At 36.1% G+C, this 23999-nt stretch overlaps 3 protein-coding genes across 7 annotated transcripts in view; 2 read left to right on the forward strand and 1 right to left on the reverse strand.

Moving 5' to 3' along the window:
* Positions 1–23999, reverse strand: part of LOC142984925 (zwei Ig domain protein zig-8-like) — a 456021-nt gene that overhangs the window by 100809 nt on the left and 331213 nt on the right. The gene's annotated exons all lie outside the window — the stretch shown is intronic.
* On the forward strand, positions 11266–12111 carry LOC142972140 (uncharacterized). Its single transcript, XM_076117030.1, has 2 exons — positions 11266–11450; positions 11849–12111. Exons 1-2 carry the CDS (start codon positions 11286–11288, stop codon positions 12062–12064), a joined length of 381 nt encoding a protein of 126 aa, XP_075973145.1. The 5' UTR covers positions 11266–11285; the 3' UTR covers positions 12065–12111.
* On the forward strand, positions 14715–18453 carry LOC142984259 (uncharacterized). Of its 2 annotated transcripts, XM_076131771.1 has the most exons (3): positions 14715–14906; positions 15408–15707; positions 18307–18453. In XM_076131771.1, exons 1-2 carry the CDS (start codon positions 14742–14744, stop codon positions 15693–15695), a joined length of 453 nt encoding a protein of 150 aa, XP_075987886.1. In that variant the 5' UTR covers positions 14715–14741; the 3' UTR covers positions 15696–15707; positions 18307–18453. The 2 variants fall into 2 exon arrangements, with proteins under 2 accessions (XP_075987886.1, XP_075987968.1); XM_076131853.1 differs by lacking the exon at positions 18307–18453 and having other exon boundaries at positions 15408–15727.

The raw sequence follows: 23999 nt of genomic DNA on the forward strand, positions 1-23999 counted from the left end.
TCACATATTAATTACCTCCTTATTAGCGGATGCCCGCGGCTTTATGTGTGTAAAAACTTATAACCCCTATTTTAACCTTGCAGGAGTCTAGATGTTTATGACAACAGTAGTCTTTGCTGGACCCTGAGTGCTCAAGAAAAGGCATATAACAACTTTGAAACCTTTCTAATATTAGCATGGAAGTAACGATTGCATAGATTATATTATTGGTTAATCATAATAATATAATAAACTATCAACATTTGTACGCCAAACAATGGCTTATACCTATCAGTGTTGCCACAACACAGATCTATCTATAAGAAGTCTTGAAGCCCTCGGATGGCTCGAGACGCGGCTCGAATACGTAGCCATCGGAGGTGGTACGTGCCGCCGTTCCTTGCACACGTGACGCCACACTCTGCCTACATTTGAGTCTATATCTGAGCCTTTCTATCTTACAATGTAGATTAAGGTAGGCCTTTTTCTTTGTTAGATAACACGAGTGAGCAAACTGCTGACTGTGTTAGCTTTATTTTAAGATTGTTGAGATTGTGTTTCTTTTATTTTGTACAAGTTGTTACAACGCACAATATTTATTTAGCAAGCTATTTTCATATGATACTAATTTTGAGATGATATTTTTTTCTATTTATATTTAACTAGCTGACCCGCGCAACTTCGCTTGCGTCACATAAGAGAGAATGGATCAGAATTTTCCACGTTTTTGTAACACTTTTTATTGTTACTCTGCTCATATTGGTTGTAGTGTGATGATATAAAATATGCTTTTTTTTTCACGAAAAATATTTTCAAAATTATTTATCCATACTAATATTATAAATGCGAAAGTAACTCTGTCTGTCTGTCTGTCTGCTACTCAATCACGCCTAAACTACTGAACCAATTTGCATGAATTTTGATACCCGAGAAAGGACATAGGCTACTTTTTATCCCGGGAAAATGACGCATTTCCCGGGAAAATTCAGGTGGCGAACGAAGTCGCGAATAATCAAAATATTATAATGACATTGACTAAACAAAATTTCGTTGTCATGGCAACTGTTTTAATGGCGGATATGCCTTAGCGCGACTTCGTTATATTGACAGATATGAATAATTTTGAGAATATTTTTCGTGAAAAAAAGCATATTTTGTTAAGGAATAATTAAGCTTTGTATTAGTAAAAAAAATCGTGAAATAATTCAGTAGTTTTAGATAAAACCCCTCAAACGTATCATGCAAAGTTTTTATTAACTTAAATGCAACATTCCCTTTCTCATGATTGTGTGGTGTTGGGACGGGAAATGAAATACCGAACCGGTCATAAGATAGACTTCGAACTCAATGCCCTCCGTCTTTACATTTATTAAGTTTTATATGCTACAATGTACGTGACATATTTCTTATATCTAACATCTTACATTATCTTAGCAACTACGTGATGTACGTGACTACACGCCACACTACACCACCACCCTTAGAGAAAAAAAAAACAAAATAAAATATAAATATTTTTTTTTTTTTTTTTTGTAGTACAGCTTAGTTCTATTCTTATGTACTAAATCAATTTTATTTATTTTTTTTATTTTTTTTTTTTGTTCTTTACATTTATTAAGTTTTATATGCTACAATGTACGTGACATATTTCTTATATCTAACATCTTACATTATCTTAGCAACTACGTGATGTACGTGACTACACGCCACACTACAATTGTTTCTTTCAAACTACCTTCACACAAGAACTATTGAAAAATTTTGATGAAATTTGGTAAACAGATCCTACTAATATTATAAATGCGAAAGTTTGTGAGTATGTATGTATGGATGTTTGTTACTCTTTCACGCATATACTACTCAACAGTACAGAAGACACCATAGGAGCAGATTACCAGTAAAAAAAAATACAAAAACGGGGAAAATTATAACCCATTCTCACTTCTGTGACGCAAGCGAAGTTGCGCGGGTCAGCTAGTATCTTTTAATATAACAAAATCGCGCTAAGGCATATCCGCCATTAAAACAGTTGCCATGACAACGGAATTTTGTTAGTTCAGTGTCATTATAATATTGATTATTCGCGACTTCGTTCGCCACCTGAATTTTCCCGGGAAATGCGTGATTTTCCCGGGGTAAAAAGTAGCCTATGTCCTTTCTCGGGTATCAAACTATCTCCATACCAAATTTCATGCAAATTGGTTCAGTAGTTTAGGCGTGATTGAGTAGCAGACAGACAGACAGACAGACAGACAGACAGACAGACAGACAGAGCTACTTTCGCATTTATAATATTAACTAGCTGACCCGCGCAACTTCGCTTGCGTCACATAAGAGAGGTCATAATTTTCCCCGTTTTTGTATTTTTTTTTACTGGTAATCTGCTCCTATTGTGCCTTGTGTAGGTACTGTTGCGTAGTATATGCGTGAAAGAGTAACAAACATCCATACATACTAACAAACTTTCGCATTTACAATTTTAGTAGGATCTGTCTACCAAATTTCATCAAAGTTTTTCAATAGTTCTTGTGCGAAGGTAGTTTGAAAGAAACAATCATGAAGAATGGAATGTTGCATTAAAGTTAATAAAAACTTTGTATGATACGTTTGTGGGGTTTTCTCTAAAACTACTGAATTATTTCACGATTTTACTAATACAAAGCTTAATTATTCCTTAACAACAAAATATGCTTTTTTTTCACGAAAAATATTCTCAAAATTATTTATATCTCTTAATATAACGAAGTCGCGCTAAGGCATATCCGCCATTAAAACAGTTGCCATGACAACGGAATTTTGTTAATTCAATGTCATTATAATATTGATTATTTGCGACTTCGTTTTTTCTTTCGAATTTTCCCGGGAAATTCGTGATTTTCCCGGGGTAAAAAGTAGCCTATGTCCTTTCTCGGGTATCAAAATATCTCCATACCAAATTTCATGCAAATTGGTTCAGTAGTTTAGGCGTGATTGAGTAGCAGACAGACAGACAGACAGACAGACAGACAGACAGAGTTACTTTCGCATTTATAATATTAGTATGGATTATACATCTGTTACTATGTATTAATATTTCATTTCGGAACAATCGGTTCAAAATCAAAAGTGGCTTTTAAGCAGTTTTCTGTTTGCATCCAAATCGAAAGATCAAAATACACACAATTTTTAACTACGACAATATATTATTAGAATTGAGAACCTTACTACTTAAAATCGAAGAAGATGAAAGTAGTAAGAACAATTCGTTACGCAAGAAAACTTGCAAAACACTTAATATAGATTTCAAAGTTCCATAACAATTAGTTGAAACAAATACATCAAAATCACGTAAACTAGTTCAATACACCTTCATGTTATAGAGGAGGTTGTTTTTGTGAAGTTGTCGGCGTAATGTGCGGCGTAGGCAGGAGAGGGCCGCGGTCCGGTGGGCGTCGTTCATTGCGCCGCGGGGATTATGCAACACTTTCTACCTACTACGTAGCGATAGCCTCTCAAGAGCAAGCGTACTGATGGCAGCAACATACGATGAAAGGTTATAGATTTTTATAATACTTAAAATTGCTTTCAAAATATAAAAAAGCATGACGTAAGTATACGTGTGTGCCTAAATTATTTGGTAACTAAGTAATTTTCGTAAATTAAAAGGTTATTTATTGAGTTGGTCTTCTTCGTGCTTTGGAGGTCATGAAAATAGGAGCTTTTGATGGTTGTTAGATTACAAAAATACTTTTTGGTAAAATTTTCTTGATATGAAACAGCAAGTACACTAATATACGAGTCTACTCTTTGCGTTAAATTGACCGTTTATATTCACAAAACAGCAAATATTTCTGCATATTTCGGTAAGTAAAACAAAAGAATTGCAGCAGATAATAAAGTAAAGTTGATCATTTTTTTTGAACATTCTTAATATTTTTCTGCGTAAAGAAGTTTAGTAAACTAGTATGGAGTGAGTTTCGTTGCGGACGGTACGATAGTCTCTCAAGAGACGATCCCACGTCTAACTATTAACTTGTAGGGATTGTTACGGTGTACCGTAGAGACGCCACGAGATTTTATAACGTACCCACTGTGCCCGGTATTAGCTGTGTATTAACCCAAATATTGCAGGTACAACATATTATACATACATATTATAAGTAGAGATATAAAACGTTTAGGACTACATTATGCTCTATGTGTAGGCCACCTCACATTCATTTGTTCGTGGAAATCGACAGTCTAGTCAAAAGAAGAAAAAACAGAGTCCTGAAGCATAGTGATTGCATTAATGATGTTGTATATAAATATACTTAGCTGAGTGATCACCGTCGAGGTGAACGAGATATTTTCATAGATTTGCGGTTGTAGAGGTTATTAACTAACAACAGGAAACTCGTCTTACTAGACATTATACACTACTAATGCCGCCAAAGAAAGTATAAGTTCTTTTCGTTTCAAAAACTTATAATGTTATATTTTATAACCTAACAAAAACGCTAGTAGGTGTCGTGCGTAAAGTGGGGCACAAACTCGTAAGTAAACGTAAGTACATAAGTAGTAAGAGTGATATGAGACTGTGTTTGTTCGATAACAACCTGCTTGGAGCCTATCTTGAGAATATTGCTCTTATATAAAATAGTAGTAAAGTAGTACATACATTGTACCACGCCTGTTATACCCGAAGGTGTAGGTAGAGATGTACGTAAGGCACCTTCGTTTCGCCATTAACAACGTTATTCCCATGTAATAGGGGGCAAATCTATTGCTAGTTGAGTATTGAGGTACTAAATTTCAGTAAAGTGGTTCAAAGTTTTATTGTTATGACATGCACCACTAGTAAATTTTGATAAGAACGCTCAGAAAAAATATTTCAATTATATATTTTTCTTAACATTCCATTTTGTTCACATTAAAACCTAATTACAATATTATGTAAGAATCTTGTTATTCGTTTATCGTAAATAACTCCTGTTAATAATGTAATGTGTTGTTGTTCAATTTGTAACGGAGACCATGACGAAATTGTTCAATTATTAAATAATGACACGGTTTTAATATTTCACGTCTTTATTCACGGAAGAAAATTATATAAAAGTATATACACTATACTATAGTTAAGAATATTTTTATGAAGCTGAGTCGCAAGTAATTTGTGCCGAACATGACGCAGTTACGTTCACATAGAGTAAATTAAAAGTTGACAAATTACTTTTAAATGTTCTCGTAAAGTAAACTAATTACATGAAGGTAGTAAACAACGGCACATAATGGGCAACATGTTGGCACATGTGTGGCCACACGTTGCCGGTCAGTGACCCCACCACACACACGCTAAATGTGAATTTTTCATACAAATGGGACATACACTTTTAGTTATTTTTATTAAAATTTCGTGACCTCATAAACTAAGGTTTATTAATGTGAAAATATGCGGATATTTCACTGTTTATTAACATAGAAACCGTGATGGAGTGACGTATGTGCTTGCGAATAAACCTAACGAGTTTTTCAGTACCTCGTAATATACTGCCTGTTATGAATATAGAGAAACAACATTCATGAACACTCCATTCCTAGAATCAAACTCAAGCTTATGTATACAATAATACACATAAAATATCCCTTTATAATTTGTTAAAAGTACAACGGGAGTCTACTTAACTTCGTTAACCGTAAAATGAAATGATTTGAACATCTCACCTGGGAGTAGCCCCCGGAATCTAATTGTAAAATATAAGGAAAAGGAAAAGTTATTCAAAACTCGTTCCGTCTCAACTTCAGATAGACGGTGTTGTTCTAAATTAAAAGAAACATCTGCAAGGTCACTGGAAGGTCATAGGGCTTTCTAAATCCAAAGGAATAATGTTCGGCCGGCCCTCGGTGAGGGCTCTAGTGCCAAGTGAAAGGATTTACGAAACAAAGGGTTTTAGGGCTTCTACTTTCAAGATTACAATATATTGTTAGGCTCAGTGATTTCGCTACAGGATCAACTATTTTGTAAGAACTTGAGATTAGTTGAAGTTTCACGACGCTGATGTTAGAGCGAGCTGCTTGAACACTTTTATTAGATAGTTTAGCTTTACTTTGAGACTCATAAATACTTGTAGTTAAACCAAATTCGTTTGCATACATTTAAACTCACTCTGTCTTCAGCTGCACATTTATTACAAAGCAATTTTAGACTTATTAATTTAAACAACATGGCTGATGATGATATGATGTTGCATACTTAGAATCCGTAGAACATTTTGATACATATCAAAATGAAAATGTTCTTAGTACATAGGTATATTGTAAAATAAAGTGCATTATACTGTAATTCATACATAAGGTGAAGTCAAAAGTTTCAAAGACGGCCACTAGTAAAACAAAAGACCAAAATTATTTGCATCTCAGTAAACCCGATCACACATCAAGCAAGTTGGTACAAATATTTGACTATGTCAGAAGTAAGTCGCGTAATCACATTTAGTTAATGCGCGTGTTTTCCTTTAGTGCCGGAGCTTCTAGCTCCTGCTACTGGCGTCTGCTACCAGCCAACATTATCAGTGGATTGGATCATGTAATGCGTGGACGAAAATACGGAGATTACCAACGTGTTCGTTTGTCTTCGTTTGTTGTTTGTTGGAGGTGAAAATATTTGTATTGATATTCGTGTGGTCGAATAAGGTCATTGTTGTTCACACTTTGTGCTTGATAAGTGTCGTATTAACATATTATTCGGGGACATAATGTGTTGCATTCAATTTAACTTAGTCTCCAGTAGTACTTTTGAGAAAATGATTTCAATGCTGAAATCCTTTTAGCAGGTTTAAACTAAAGTTCCTAATGTCTGGTACTGACTATGAAAAACGAAAAGATCTCAAAAGAATGCTTGCAGTTAAAATACTTATTAAATCATATAATTTATGAATGATAGTAGAGCATAAATAGTGGCAGTTATTAAATTCTTATACCCAAGGTTTCAGTTTGGTTTGATTAAAATTGCCTATATAAATTAATAAATAATTATTTTATTCATACTTAATTAAGTTATTCCCATTCAATTAATTAAACGAACATTCAACCTACAAGTAATCAATATTACAACATTCCGCAATAACAAACAAAATGGTTTGTAAAATTATACACGTTGTTCGAACACGCTATACATCGCTGGGCGTGTCCGTGAATGGTGGTGTGCAGTTGTAAACTGATACGCAATGTATTTGCCGCGGGGCGAGGAGTCGTGATTTCCGACTCATATTACTGGATAGCACGCGAAAACCTTTGTAAAGAACTTATGGGCTACATTTTTAAAATTGCGACGGTTTTTGAATTAGAATGAGCTTTGGTTTTATTTTATTTGAAAGTCAGAAAAATAAGAGGACTGTCGCGCTATTCTGTACAGACGGTAGCATCGTGTATAGTACTTATAGAGAGTTTAACATATAAAATGTACTGCCAAAATAGTTGTTACGGAGCCCAGTAGAGGCGGTAAAAAGATTTTAGTGTAAAATTTCTGGATGGCTAGCCGGTTGTCAGCAGTCGATAGTGGTAGAAAATCGTGCTACTGTTTCTTTTTATTTTTAAATTGATTCTAGTTCTTAGTTACCCGTGTCAGGTTGTAGATGTGTTAAGTCTCTTACCTGAAACAACAAAAAGTTTAATTAGTATTAAGTATAACACACAATCACACATTTCAAGAGAACAAACGATAGATAAATATTATGATTTTGCTAAGAAATAATATTTAATATGGCTGGTGTGACACTTCTGTGATTGAAAAGCCATCGTAAAGTGAAGTGTGTAGAGAGTTATATATCTGTCTAATGCTCGGTTTCTGATATACATTTAGCCGTAGTTTATCTATTCAATAGCGTTTAAGCTCATATAAAAAAAACACTTTGTATAGATAAACTGGGGGTAAGGTCGCAAATATATTTTAGTAGGTATGTTTTCAAAAATACGTTTTATATTAAACAAACAGGCATATTGTACGGTCAACTACAAAATTCGCTTAACAACATCACATTATCAAAAGCCCTTTGTTACGCAATTATTTAAATTAAATCAGGTATAATTATTTGAAATTAAACATTTCAATATCGCATTAAGTATATTTCGATGAAACCACACGCATATTTCAGAAAAAAATATGTTCGGCGACTTTTGAATCAGACTGTATATAGTTTAATATTACAACCTAGATCTTAGACCTAGTCATCCTAAATTCAATAAATCTAAAAACTCTTGAATCTATACGTAGGAGTAGACTTCAATAAAATATAGCGCGTCCGATATGAATTGATACTTGAGACCGACTTGACACACAAACTGTGTGTGACAGTCAGAGTATATTGTGTCACTGAGTTCACTAAATATTATACTTAGTTTGTTCTTTGTGGACTGGAATGGTAACGTTAAAGTTATAAAGGTCAATGTTGATGTTTGGAGGATGTATATTTGTTTTAACGAAACTTGGAACGTATAGATATTTATATATTTTTTTATAACCCACTACTGTCCCACTGCTGCGCAAGGGTTTTTTCCCAGACAAGGTAGGGATTAGGTCTTGAGTCCCGCACGCTGGCTAAGTACGGGTCTCAACAAATTTTTGGCATGCAAGGATTCATCACGGTGTTTTCCTTCACCGTTAGAACAAGGAATAATTATCTATTCCTAATACACGCATAACTTCTAAAAGTCATTGGTGTGTTACCTCGGGTTCGAACCATCGACCACTTGCCATATATGCCTACGTCTAAAAGTAAGTTATTTAAAGAGAAAAGTATTTCATTTACAAAGCGAGGCTAATGTAAAATTATATGTTTTGTGTTCTTAAGCTTAAGGCTTACTATAATTTACATATTTGCATCGTATTTTTTTGAGAAATAATAGTTGCCTTTTGCCAAGACCTTAAATTAAGGTTATAAACTATTACTCAGCCGCTAAAAATGTATCAGGTAGGTAGACATCATACAAAGAGTAATTTCTGCATTTATTTGTTCTCATTCTTATTCTTAAGGCAACCTTCCATTCGATTCTATTCTTCTTCCAAGTATTGTATCTACATATATTCATAGCTTACATAACACAGTAAACTAATTAGAACACAAGTAAAGCGTCGGTGGAGTCACAGATAGTAGCGGCGAGTGAAACAGACATCGCTATTTATAACTACACTGTGTCAGCCTGTATTGTAGTATTGTTCACTGTTGGTACTCACTAGATACTTGGTTTCGGTTAACCATTCAGTAGCTGTGACGTAACTCTAAGAGTATTATAACTACCTATATGTAATAATACAATATTTTTTTACTAGCCAGTTTCTATGTCCCACTGCTTGACAAAGGCCAACAAATAGTACAATAACATACTATTTATAAAGAAGATTAGTATATAGGTGACATTTTTCAGATTTTTCTAGGAATGTCAAATATTTAACGAAATTATGAAGTAATACATATGTATGAATCTTCTTACGTTACCTGCTTTCAAACAATGTTATGCAAAATTTTTATTCTTTTTAGACAAAACCAGATACAGATTCAATACAAACGTAAATAAAATATGACTATAATAGTGCATTCTGCATACATTCGTAGCACACACTCCATATATCTGTACTAACAGAATAAAGTACCAATTCCACTTGGCCGGTGTTACCAGATAGGAAATTAAATTAGAATAGTATGGCAATAAATAATTTGTTGAACTAATATAAATCATGCAACATACGGAATGGCGGCGCGGCTCGCGATACCATTGTTACAAATAATACTAACACATTTTTATGTATGACATTTAAAATATGACTATAAGTCATAACTCGATGCTTGGAAATATACAGTACGTATTGCAATGAGATAGCCAAAGATGCTTTTGTAACAGGCTACAAGTTAATTTGTCTCAAGATTAGCGACATAATTAGAGCATTGTACAAGTATGGACTAATAATAATTAGCCATCCTATACCTACCACTTAATTTGTATGACTTGATGATAGCTTCAAAAACTTCACCTTACTCTGAAAATTCACTCTACCCAGAAACCTAAAATTTTGTAGCTGAGCAAAAATGCAAATACCAAGAACAATCACCACAGCACATATTCGCAAAACTAAAGTAAACAATTACGATTTGTGTAATTCACGTGAAAACACACGGCAGAATAACCGCGGCGTGCACGCTATCACCGCTAAATAAATTAACGCTAAAATGTAACCGTGAAACAAACTAGAGTAACACGAGGAAGTAGGGGGAGGGGGCATGTAGCGGGGGGCGAGGGGGCGGGGGGACATTTGTCACTTCACTGACACCCGACGAAAGGTAACACGCGAGCCTTGTGCCGCGTAATGCCTTACGTACCTAGCTTAAATCTGCATCTAAAAAGAGATCTACCTCCTTACTCTGCCCGTTATAATCTTTCACCCTGCAACCATTAAAATCAGTTTTGAAGTGAAGAAGAAAACCAACAATTTATATAGATAAATTGTCAAAATATTGAGTTGCTGTGTGTATTTCTACGTCAAAGATACCATGACCTCATCTGTAGCGATAGCATCGCATAAATATCTCTACTTTTCATAGCTTACACAACTATTGTCGTCTAAAATATGAATATAAAATATTAAGGAGAAATACGTCATTGAACATACTCGTACATACATAGTTTAGGCACAGGTAGTGAAAAATGTAGAGCGATTCAAATTCAATAATGCACGACCATGTTAATCCTTGTAGCTTATTATTTATCAACCAAGCGAAACCAAAGTTAAATCTGTAAATATGTATTAAATACCGATAATATACCGAATTACAAGGGGATAGAACGAATCAATTTATTTGCGATAATAATAACACGCACTAATACTAATCACACTTTTCATGTTTAGTAATCTTAACAGAAAATATTTTTTTATGGTGAGTATACATTAGAGTATTTACTCGTTACTTAATAACGAACCTGCGATAAACCGAACAATATTGGTACATACACAACGTTTGATACTGTGTCCAAGAAAATAGTTTTATTACTCCATTACTTTCCCGCTGCAGGCAAAGGTCTCTTCCCAATTTAAGGCAGAATTAAGGTCATGAGTCTACCACGATTACGTTATGCAGGTTACGACCGATATGAAGTATAATTTCTAAAAATTAAAAATCCTTAACAAAGTGTTGAAATTAAATTTGAAGTCCATGAACTTACACGCTATAGGACGCCGAAAATGACCTATTTAAAAAATATATCACATGTGTCCATACCTTTATTAACTTTATCAAGATGACATTGGTTTTTAGTATAAAACAGGAGCATGTGATACAGAATGTTAGTTCAGTACAATGAGTTGTCAAAGGTTCCTCGTGGCATGCCTCGTGGTGCTGGTGGCTCATGAAGCCGCGGCCGGCTTGTGGAAGTTCGGCCAAGACCACCCCACGCTCACGACACTGACCCGAGTCACGGGAGACATCAAGCCGTTGCAGGGAACCAAGAATGTGCAGCTCAATGTAAGTCATCACTTACAGTATGATTTATAACTAATCATTTTTTAAACTTCGACTTTTTCCCAGCAGTGGGGTAAACTTTAGTAAGTCCCATTGCTGAGGTACAAGTCGTCCTTTCGGTGAGTGGTTAAACCTTCAGACGTAGGAGAGGGTAATGAAGATATAGTAACGACGGTCTGCCCTCTTCTTCTACGAGTCAAGTAATTTTTTCTGCCGTCCTCGCAGGAACTTGCTGCTATATCGGATTACATGCCCTATTCACACCCTAGATGGATGTTTGCATAGAAGTATTTTAACTGGAGGTCTACGTGTTTTAGAAGACACGCCAACATATTTGACACCAGGTTGGCCACTGACCATACGATAAATATATATGTAATATAATTATAATCTAATTCCAGGTACCGAACTGCTACAGGTTGACGTACGTGGCGGTGAAGGTGGACAGCCGGGCGCGAGAGGACGTCAAGTACTACAGCCCCGCGCAGACAGTCAGCATCTACATACCGAAGATATCGCTCCGTGGAGCACTCTACGAGATAGTCGGCCGCGGCGTCCCGCAGTTCCCCTGCGTCGCCGGCAGTAAGAACCCCGTAGCTGTACCCTATGATTACTGAGCTCAATGGCCATCCAAATTTGTTACAAATAAAATTTGATGCATAGATTTTGTGTTTTTTTTCACATTTTTTACACCTGACTGTCTATGAAATGTGTATGTGTGGAGGCGGGCGTATTAGGTACTGTTAAATATTTGTAAAATATTGCAGATTATTTTACTCACATTATATTATGTATTTTTTTATGCACCTGTCTGATTTGCAGATGACTGATCAAAGAACAAAGCCAATACAATGTATAACACTACTGTACTATTATATTTAAGTCTACCGCCACTGGAGTACATATTGTTTATGTCTCATATTGTCAAAAGTAATTAATTAACATTTTAATACATGCACAATGTCGCCTTTTTCCATAGGGTTAGGTTAGGAAAGAATGCCCATTGGTACGATCATTACAAACGTTCAAATCATATCAACGTTTTAAGTCACTGAATAAATAAATACTTCTCTTATGCAAAATACTTAAGCACAGCAATAGTGTAAATTTAAGTCTGAAACTAAGACAGGTTTCTAGACGGGCTTAAACAAAGTACAGCAGTAAATCTGTTCTGTGTAACATGCGGACATTCTTCAGTGAGTAGTGTCTCCTCGCGCACCTGAACGATGACGTCACAACGTACCACCGGTACTGCCTCTCACACCGCACTGTGTCAATAAGACGGTAAGATTGTTCGGGTTCAAAGATTTACTTGGATACAGATAGTCTGAATATCTTATATCTGTAAGAGCTTAACTCAAAGTACATAATTATTATGTAGCTCTAAGCATTTGTGACGTGACGATTCGTGATCATCAGCCCGTTAACACGACGAGGCAAACTAAAGCTATGATCCACACCTATATTACTCGTCACAAAATACAAACTTTACAAGCTGTTGTTGGGGACTTAAACATCAACAAATATCAACAAAATCGAATCATTTAGGATTAATGATAGTCAAAAATACAGTAAGTAAATTTACCAACGGTTCAAAAGGTAGGGTACGTACCTTCTAAACTGATGAAGAAGGACAGGAGAAGAGCAGATAAAAGCTCTCATAATAAAAAATAATATGTGCTATGAGTACCACGAGTATAAGTTTGCAAGGCAACTACGTTGTTTAGACACGAACCGTACGACTCGATATTTAATTTACCCAAACATTTCTCTAATAATACTAGTATTTATACTTGTTACTAGGTATGTAGGTAAGAGTAAATATTCAGCAGTTATTTGTACCAGTTATCTAGAGCACTCATGGCCGGGAGCTGGGGCCATTATTATCTAAAATCTATTTACTTAGCAGATTATTACTTTGTAAGATAACGCCTGTTCGGCCGGCGGGTATTACCAATATACACAAATTTCGTTTAGTATGTTTTCAGTACGTTACATAAGAATATTATAGGAGCAAGCTTTTCGGCACTTTTATTTAGGCTACACACTAAATTACTCTCCATCAGAGAATCATATATTTTTAGGGCTAAGCAACAACAATCACGCGGGTTTATCTCCAAGGTTAAGCTACACTTGCCGAGGTGGATGATGGGCGACCATATTATGCATACCAAGTTTCTCCGGACGGCACGTTCAATTGTGGGCTCCGGCTGTCATTTTTAAAGATCTTTGACAGTCGTTAACAGTAGTCAGAAGCTTGAAATTCTGACAATCAGTCTTACCGAAGGGTATCGTGTTATAACCCAGATGACTGGGTTGTGGAGGTCAGATAGGCAGTCACTCCATGTAAAATACTGGTATTCAGCTGCATCTGGTAAGACTGAAAGCCGACCCCAACAATCGATACATTTAGAAGACTAAGCCTGATGATCGAGAATTAATAATGGGAATATTTGGAATTCGTGGATTTTTTTTTTATTATTTTATCTGAGCGTCAACTTATCGTGAATGTATACACCGGGTAGGTTATTATGTTTCGGTAGGTTATTTTGTCTAATAAAGCAAGCGGAAAATTGTGCAGCTAAAATATTGCCAAAACCTGTTTTTTAAAAATTAATCACCAATAACACAAAAAATTGCAACATTCTGTAATGCAAAATACAGCCACTGTTAGGGAGAAAATAATTGCAATTATTTTAACCCATTACTGAAATTTAAATTGAAAATATGTATCCAGCTGTATGTACATATATTGTTACAATTAGTGATAGTGTTAGTGGCAAATTGTAAATATGTTTTAAATATCGCCAATTTTAATGAAGTGATTAGAACGAATCAATTTATTGGCAATAACCCATGAACTCGTAAGTCAATAACAATTTTGATGTTTAACAATTTCACCGGTAAAAGAAAGTTTAAAGGTTAGACTACATTAGCGCATTTACTTGTAACAGTACATCCAACTCTTTTAATGTGACCGAAGTCTTACTGTAGTGCTCGATAACTTGTTACAACTTTAAATCGATGTTAGATCTTTAAATAACTTAACCAAAGGCAAAATTCGTAGTTTGTATCGTTCTCACATCTTACACTCACATCACATTATCTCACACTCAAATCGAAACAAAATAAAAAACCAAACATAAAGCAATAAAATGAAATATATATTATAAGCATTTAAACATCGTTTTCGACATTAGTCAAATGCATCTCTACCTTATCTGATACTAAACACAGACATTTCACCCAAGTACTTATAAATAAAGTAGCAATATGTATAGTTAGTTTATTACAATGAGTTCGCGAAGGTGTCTCGTGGCGTGCCTGCTGTTGCTGGCGGCTCACGACGCGCTGGCCGCCTGGTGGACCTTCGGCGAAGACTACCCTGAACACAAAACTGTGTCCGGCGATATCGGGGAAATTGGACCCACGCAGAGTGTTAAAGTTATTAAGTTGAAGGTAAGTTTTCACTTATATGATGAAATCAACAATTTTTTTTCTGAGAAATCTCATGGGCAGAATTAAATGTTTGTACCTTTATATTGAAGGACACGATTTTTACTAACGTGGGTCTGCGCAGTTTGACTGAAACGTTGTCCTACGTGAGGCAATGCAATACGATATGACTTAACACGACAGTGAAATACGAAGAAATTCTACATCCTGCACTCTCTAGTAGGACATAAGTATGCTATTGTTTTGATAGCTTTTGTCATACTCGCACTGTCGCAGTGCATTGCATTTGTAGTTCAACAGGCAGTCATCCCCTGAGATTTATTGTAAATAACTGTTTTATCTGGCCAAGCCCCCGGAATCCATACATGAAAAAAATAATTTTACACACCCTCGAATGATCGACTATTATTTCAAAATTGTGCAGTGAAAATAAAAATTTACGGATAAAACAGACTTGGAAGGTTAAAAGCACTCATAGGATGATATTGAACAAATCAATTGCAGGTGCCAAGATGCTACTCATTGTCATACGTGTCGGTGCAAGTAGTGAACAACCACGCGCAACCAGAGGTGACATACGACGAGGATACCTACACGGTGACCATCCAATACCAACCCGGACAGAGTAGTGCGTCGACTTATGCAGTAGCGGCTAAAGGCAGCCGAATCCTCTGCTGTAAAGACAGCGGGGAGGAGGAAGAGGTACAAGAGAAGGGAGGGGAAGAGGGTTGGGGACAAGAAGAAGATGCAGAAGAGGAGGGACAGCAAGAAGAAGAACAGAATGAGCAGTAATATTTGAGAAAAGTACAGTATATTTTAAGAGATTTATTTGTTTTTTTTCCATTAACATGAATCAAGGCAGATAAGTGCTAAACTGAAAGAGAAAATTTTAACGATAGAAGCAATTGACAGCACATGTATGAAAAACTAAATTTAAAGGCTAAATTTCGCCTGATAAGCTATGTTCCAATGCTAAATTAAGAGTCACCGGCCATTGAAATATTATTACGTTTAGATAAGAAGTCTTCTATTATCATGTAGACATATATGTCTAGTAACACGTTTTCATGTTCACAGTAATATAAAAATAACAAAACAGCGTTCCAATCGAGCTTCGTTTATAGGTAGCAGATAAATTCCTTACGTTACATACACAATAGTTAGCAGGCATTTAAAAGGACTTAAATAAAAGTATTAAAGACGAAATTCTAATCCCAAATTTTTGAGTAATAGTTAGTGAAAGCGTGATTCTACGATTCGGTGCATTTCAGTTTCCCAGAACAAATATTCCAAGTAGTAGTTAGCTTATCGAGAAAGCGGAATGTCAGGGCATTGTCAGCTTATGAATGTTAATCCGAAACGTGAAGGAAACGACTGCGACCTAGAAAGAGTGCAGGGCTTCTGCTAATTAGCCTCACTCGGTGATATAAACCTAGGGAAATATTCCAACCAAATTTACCAAGAGAATGAATTGGGGCCGTACCATGACTTACTAGCGATGAAAGTTCTGTCGAGAGAAGGAGAATAAGATACTTTAGTATAATATCAGGCTTTATTTATGTTAAGATATTAAGTGGATCGCTTTTTAGTATACGGTTTCCAAAGCTCTTGCGGTCTTGGTAACAAATTATTATTTCCTATAAATTGTTAGTAGGCAAGTCAAGTCAGTTAACTAAGCGAAAGTACTCAGGATTCATTCTATTTTTGACTCGGTTGTACTGAGTATAGTTGCTACTTGATGGTTGAATTAATTAGTAATGGACTTTTTTACTTTTGGTTGACTAGACCACCGAACCAATCAGAGATCATTGCCCTAATATTCATTAGTTAGACTTTACTATTATTCTAAAACTCACGTTTACCTAAAACAATAGTTCTCAAATTAGTTTCCATCAATTGCCTAGTTCAGTTGGCTGTAGAGTGTAGGTATGTGAAACAAACCAAGTGATATTAGTTGCCAGTGAGCGCCCTCTGGCGGGCGAGGTCAACAGTCATCTGAACAAACAGCGCAAATAAGGCTTGTTTTACACGAACCACAACTACACCACGACGCAGCGACAAAATGTGATGGCGATTTGGTAGTATGAAACGCGAGGTCCATAACGGCGACAAAATGTGGTGGTTTCATTTCAATAGGAAACCTAGCTTTTGTCCGCAACTTCGTCCGCGTGGATTGTGACTTAGGACAGAATTTTCATAGAAACTTTCATCCCCTATTTTATCTCCATGGGGGTAGAATTGATCAAAATCTTTTTTTAACAACTACCTGCATGCCAAATTTCAGCCCATTCCATGCATGGCTGTCGCGTGGTTGTGGTAAGTCTGAAATAGCCCTAAGCGTGAGCCGCTCACGTCTTATTACAAGTACTAACTAATTACTGGCTTGCCGAACGACCGAGTCTAATCACTAGGCCCTTAATCTTGTTCTAGAATACCTAAACAGATAGAATTTGTAGGTAACGTTAAGAATTATTTGAAATTCTATTTATTCCGTTTTTATTGATCGAGGGAGGAGTTGTATTGACATGATTTTGTGACTTTTTTTTAACAGCTACTATTCTAATCTTAGACTTTAGTCTATTTGATTTTTGCTTTATTTGTATAAGTAGCTACTTAGATTTTTAAGTTGAAAAAGGTCTAACACTAAATACGTTTAGTTTTAGCTTAGGTAGCGTAACAAATTGGTGTTTCTTTTTTCATTCTTTTAAGAGATGTATTTTTCATCCATTGTTATATAATGATTTTAAAATAGCAATATGAAGCAGTAATATAGTGCCCAGCAGTAACGTAGATTTACTATTTGTCTTACATATCCGAGTTAAAGGACTAAATACATACTCTACAAACAAAATAAAACCAAATAAAATACTTCCCAAGTTCCAGTTACTTTCCATCTATTATATGTTCTCGTTCAAACATAATACGCCAATAATTCTATTCAACAAAGCGAGCACATATCTTTGATTTCTAAGAAATGTCCCGTCATATAGCGGGCTGTATACCGCGGCTCAATTTGTCCCCAGAGTCAGCCGAACTCCGTGTTCCATGTCTAATATACTTGTGAGACGATATTTTTTGTATAAGAGCCGTTTGAAATACTTTTAGTTGATGTGTGGTGGTCCCCGGGGCGGAGAACGACGTTCGTAGGTTTTATGTCAAAAAACATTGTGTTTGTTGATAAAAATAGTTTCTGTTATCTTGTATCTCGTGTTACTAACGCTTGTTTTGTGAAATTCTTTAGTAAATCATAGACTTACTTTAGATTCAAGGCTCTTAGACGGTTGTTTAAAAAAAACAATATAAATATTTTACCTTCTCTGTGGACTTATAGTTCGACAACGAATAAGAGAGGCTTTGCATACCTGATCTATGTAGTTGATGTTCTAATTTCTGCATTTTGCAGATGGAGGTCAGCAATGAACCTTGCACACAAGGCCCTTTCCTAAGTTATGGGACTACGAGTATAGTGTAAGCCATCGCTCATACCGAAATGTAGGGTTCAATTCTTAAGAAAAATGCTTTTGTGTTATTACCATTTCTGTGCAAAGCTTTACCTAAAATATACCAATAGTTTATTTAATATGATTTTAAATACAAAACCCCGTGTTTGGTCAAAAACAAATAAAACATAAAACGTATTTATTTAGTGACATGTCGGTATTGTATGACCGATATGTGGCTATTGTTGTCATTTCATATTAACGTTACAACACGTCAGTCGATGCGGTTATTTGTTCTTGCTATTTACCTATTTGTTTTATTTAACTACTGTTTGCTGTAAATTATGTCCAATTATTATTTATAATATTTCGCTGAAATATTGGTTCGATTCAACTAAAAAAGCTAATTGTAACATAATCATAAATTACAGCTAGCGCGATTCTCTACTACTATCGAAATTCAACAACCGGCTCGCTATCGAAAAATGTTGCATGAAAATCTGATCAGCGCCACTGACGGGTGTCGTATGAACAATTTTTGCAGTACATTTTAAATGTCAAACTTTCGATACTCAACAGTATCGAATGTAGAGAATTGCGCTACAGTTCTTTTAACATCATTCACCTATCAAACACTTGTCAACTGTCAGTCTCTGGACAAAGCTTTCTAATAACGTCCCTAGTTCGAAAACGTCTCAAAATCAAACCCAAGACATGGTACTTACGACATTTTACTTCTCTCCAAATTTGTATACAAAGCTAACCTTGAAACATCAGTGGTAAAGCATTCCCCGAGTACTGAGCAGGTGAGTAGTGAACAGTGAGTGTTGTAGAGTTGCGAACAAATCCGCCAGGTGTCGCCTCCGTCGCCGCGCTTAGTGTGTCACGGGCTTAATGCCGCGAGTGCCGTCACACTGCCGCTGTCAACTCGACAGATTACACCGTTGTAATGTGCACCCGGCTTTATGGGAAAAGGGAACGGTGGCGGTTTGGAATTTTCGGTTATCAGGTTTATATTGGGTTTTGTTAATACGAGTTATCAGTAAATTCTTAAGACCTCCGTAAATGTATTTCTGTTAAGGGCATTTTTTAACTTTTTAATTCCTGATCTGTGAATTCGTCCAGTTGGTCCAGTGGTCTTTCGCAAATAATTGTTTCAAAGTACAGCATTTCGTGCGACCTAGGAATTGAACTCGCACCGCGGCGTGGTGACTTTTAAATCTTAATTTAAGTACTCATAAGATCTGGTCAAGATAATATCCTAAACACTACTCGTTTAAGCTGCATCTAATTCATAGTTATTGATTGTGATAAGTGTTATGTAGCCAAGACATGACGTTCCGTTCTAAACTCCACGGTGCGGCGGCGGTAAAAGAGTCTTGTCTAGCGCAGATGTAGTCTTTTAAAAATAAAGAGCACCTCCGCCTCGTTCACGCATTACTTGCTAAGTCTTTGTTCTCTCGTAACTCAGTGAAGCAGTGCGTCGAGCGCTGAGCAAACACGTAGAGACGGTGCGGTCCACGGCGCGACACCTCACGACGCTCAATGACTTTACAGCCGAGCCTCGAGCTATCATCCCCCCTCGCCCCCCACCGCCCCGCCCCGGCGTAGATGCACGCGCCACTGCATGCCCCCGCCGCCGCCACGCGACACCTACCCGCAGGGGGCGAGGGAGCCGCCAGCCACTCGCCAAATACACTCGAGCATTTCAAAGCGAATCCCTGATTTCGCACCTCGGGTTTCCTTGGGCGTATTTTAAAAAATAAAAATTCCATTCGGAAAACGAAATTTAAACTGCCGTTTTGGATGCCGTGCGCAAACAAAATTGAAAATTGTGGAAGCCAAAGAGTGGCCCGCGGTGATTCCACGACAAATTGGATAACGGGATGACATGCTACGAATAGTTTTACATTTTTTAGTAAACGTACGTGCGCATTAGTACACGGGACGCTCTAGCTTCACTCTACGAATCTTTTTGTCAAAAACAAGCCCCCATTTGGGTTTTAAAGGCCTCGTTAACTTTTTAAGGAAAAAGTAAAAAGAGCGACGTCACTTAAAAGTTTGTTGTGCGCCGTAAAAGCTTTTCTATGAGTAATTGTTTTACTTACAGCAGTTACAGCAGTTACAGCAGTTACAGCAGTTACATCAGTTACAGCACTCGTGAATAATAGTTTGTGTCGGCGAACACTGAGATTAATAGCATTACACTGTTTATCTGTGCGACACAAGTGTGACTCTGTGCATGAAACTGGCCTCTCATTTACAGGTGTAGCATGCATTCTACAGCACACCTAATTAATAAGAGCACCGAATGTATTCACTCCGTACTAATTTGTAATAAATCTGTCTGTTAGTAAAGACAAAAGTCGTCACGTTCTTGAATGGAGAGAATGGTATAATAAGATATAAGATATTCCACATATAACGTGTCTCGAGCGAGTGTAAGCTTATGAGTTGAGTGGCGAGGCGTGTCAGTCACTCGGTCGACTGTCTGCCCTCCGTGACACGATTCACTCGTCGTATCACACAACACACACGACACACACGACTCATACATGACGGATCGCAGCTGATCGCACTTTATGCATACTAATAACATCTGTTATTGTTCCATTCATACACGTCGAAATAAGATCTATGTTGATACAAATAATACGGTTCAGGCTGGCAATTCAAATGTAGTGATAAATCAAATGCAATAGCGCTTCTTTACAAAAAACAAATTGTGCTACAATCGTGTTAGGGCTCTACTTGTTTATGTACAAGGTCTTGGCGAGCTGCCTGCCCGTTCGGGTGTGTATCCAGACGTTCATTTCTTTATAAAAACACGAATATTTTCGCAAACTCTTCGGAGAATCGGTTCAGTATAATTTTAATAATGGATTTCCGAGTGATGTCTGATTGAATAAATTATTCCTTCTACGTACAAAAGTGAGTGAACTAACATTCTGTCAGTTTATTTCAATGTCTTTGGAAAATATAGACATTCTGGTATTAAGTCCCGTCCCAGAGGGGCTTAGGACTAAAAAATAAGGAGCACTATGAACTTAAAATTGACTTCTGACTAAAATAGGTTTTTAGGATAACACTGATGTACAAGGTTCATAGTAGAAAATGAAATCTAGAAGGATATTTGTCTTGAAATGTATTCTATAATTGCACTCTTATTTGAAAAAGAAGAAAATCCGTGCCGTGTTATTTGAACCTCACTTTTATCACAATTTCAAACACCTTATAATGTATTATGTACATAAGAAAAAATACCTGATAGAAATATTCATGTTTAAAGGAACTTGTTTGAACAAGTAAGTCACCTGCAAGTCAACACGTATGTTTATTGCAGGTCAATATTATTTGTATATTTTATATATTTCGTTTGACGACTGCGCCCCGTACCAAACATAATGTTGTTTTAACGACAAATTATGGGAGAAATGGCAACATTGGGAGGTTTATTCGATTAACTTTATTATGGCTGCTTATTTTATTGACATTGTATAACGATACAATAATATACGGGCATTTTTGGCAGTATTCAAAATGAAAAACGACGATACTGTGTCGAGGTAAATTTTAGAAACATACAAACGTGGACTCGTGTTTGTTCGTGAAACACATACGTTATAGTCCGACAACTTAGTAAAAAGCCTTGGCATGCATAATTAATCTACCTTATAGGTGTGTAGCTGTATGGAGCAGACCAATGTCAGCTGAGTAAGTCTGCGGATAGTCACTACTGTTCTTAATTTTGAATAGCCACAATCACTGCATGCAAGACTCTCGACTAAGTTATTAGACTATAATGTCCTCTTATATTACTTTATTTGGTTTAGTATGGTAATCGATCAATTACACGATGCTCAATCCGATGAGAGGCAAAAAGGCGTGGTGAAAAAACTGCACAACAGATGCCCAGATATCTTTAAATCAATATACTAAAATTCCTAATACCTGGTTCAAAATTCTTTCTGTTTTTGCTTGTTTTTGCTTCGTTGTTCACATTTCGCGATAATCGGACTGACTCGTCCATTCGCTTCAGGTCAGCGGCCCCGTTCTTATGAAAACCTTCCTAAATATTAGAGTGGCCACACATTCGAGCGTTTGTTTGTATTGTTACGTTCTGTAACAATTGTACACATGTTGTTGTATTAACTGTTTTCGTTTTTTAAAAGCCTGATAGGGTAAGTTCTACTTTGGTACCACGTTATTAATGAATAGATTAAATGTAATGCAATAAGGTAAATATTTTAGGCTGTCGACTGATTTGACCATTTCGTTAAAAAGAATCGCTTTAAGTAAGCCAAAATATAAAAAAAAAATCACCTTAAATTTCTTATAGTGCGTGTTTTTTTAACGATAAAATTATTTTCTGCTTTTTTAAGATAGAAGGGAGCAGGAAAATACTCCGTTGAAAGGCTCATTGCATCTTGGGTCGATGACAGCGCAGAATTGTCGGGGACCTGAATAACAGTGACTGGTTTAAACGAGAGAAGGCTTATATCAGCGGGTTAATAAAAACTGCCTGTAATGATGATAGCACTTTTGCTTTTCATGCAGAGTTTTTAAACACATATTTTTCTTCCTTATGTATAATTGAATATGTAAAATACACATATCCTTTGTTATTAATTATACACAACTTTAGTGTTCATTTGTTGTGACAAAATATTGTGGTTTGATAACTTTTAAACTTTCACATTGCATGCTTATTATATATTTATATTTATATTTATATTTTTAAAAAGACAACTCCCGCACTAAGAATTGCTCTTGTGTCGCGGGGACTTTTACAAACATACAAACAACGGACACAAAGCACAACCAGACCCGAAACAATTATTTGTGGATCGCACAAATAATTGTCCCGTGTGGGAATCGAACCCACGACCTCCCGTTGCAGTGGTATCGGCGTGGCGACCTAAACCACTGCGCCACGGAGGCAGTCAATAATACGGGAATTAACGTGAACACGCATTTAACCACGAAATGCCTGAGCTTTATTGTGATCGTGATGCTTTAGTATGTGTTCGGTGCGTTAAAGGATAACTTTACAATGTTCTGTTACAAGTAGGTACTCTAATGTGTATATACCTTTACAATAAAATATCCAAACTAGTTTTATATTCAGAGGAGTTTGCTTCTATTGAAAATTTAATGTTAATACTGTTTGTGCAATTTTAAGCTGTAAGTAGTAATATAATAAATGTAAAAGTAACACTGTTTTTGTCTGTTCAAAAGACAATTTCTGCTAGCAAAGCATTTCCAAAATAGCGGTACATTATTTTTATTTGCTTTCTGGCATTTGGTGTTATATACATCGATGACAATTAAAATTTATATGTATGTGTTAATGTACTTTAATAAAGGCTCGTTTGTCATTACAAAATCTTTAGATACGTTACAATAATTCAAAATTTTAATAAAAAATGCAACATTGGATGACCTAAACCTAAAATGATAAATCGTTAATACTTTTAAAATAAGTGTCATTAAACATCATTTCAATATAATAACTTTAACTAACTACAACAACAGATAGATAGCTTTTGCAACTGTCGAACCTAGACTATCAAAACTAGTAAGTGTAGTAATAGGCAATAAAAGGGTTTACATGACTGAAAGACTTACAGGCTCGTGTGAAATATGAGTGAGGTCA

The sequence above is a fragment of the Anticarsia gemmatalis genome, chromosome 1, assembly GCF_050436995.1.
Source record: "Anticarsia gemmatalis isolate Benzon Research Colony breed Stoneville strain chromosome 1, ilAntGemm2 primary, whole genome shotgun sequence".
Taxonomy (NCBI): domain Eukaryota; kingdom Metazoa; phylum Arthropoda; class Insecta; order Lepidoptera; family Erebidae; genus Anticarsia; species Anticarsia gemmatalis.

What these genes read in the sequence shown, in the direction of transcription:
- LOC142984259 (XM_076131771.1), top strand. Translation starts at nt 14,742, where the DNA reads ATGAGTTCGCGAAGGTGTCTCGTGGCGTGCCTGCTGTTGCTGGCGGCT. An exon ending in TTAAAGTTATTAAGTTGAAG is followed by an intron (nt 14,907 to 15,407) that starts GTAAGTTTTCAC and finishes AATCAATTGCAG; the next exon opens with GTGCCAAGATGCTACTCATT.
- LOC142972140 (XM_076117030.1), top strand. Translation starts at nt 11,286, where the DNA reads ATGAGTTGTCAAAGGTTCCTCGTGGCATGCCTCGTGGTGCTGGTGGCT. An exon ending in CCAAGAATGTGCAGCTCAAT is followed by an intron (nt 11,451 to 11,848) that starts GTAAGTCATCAC and finishes ATCTAATTCCAG; the next exon opens with GTACCGAACTGCTACAGGTT.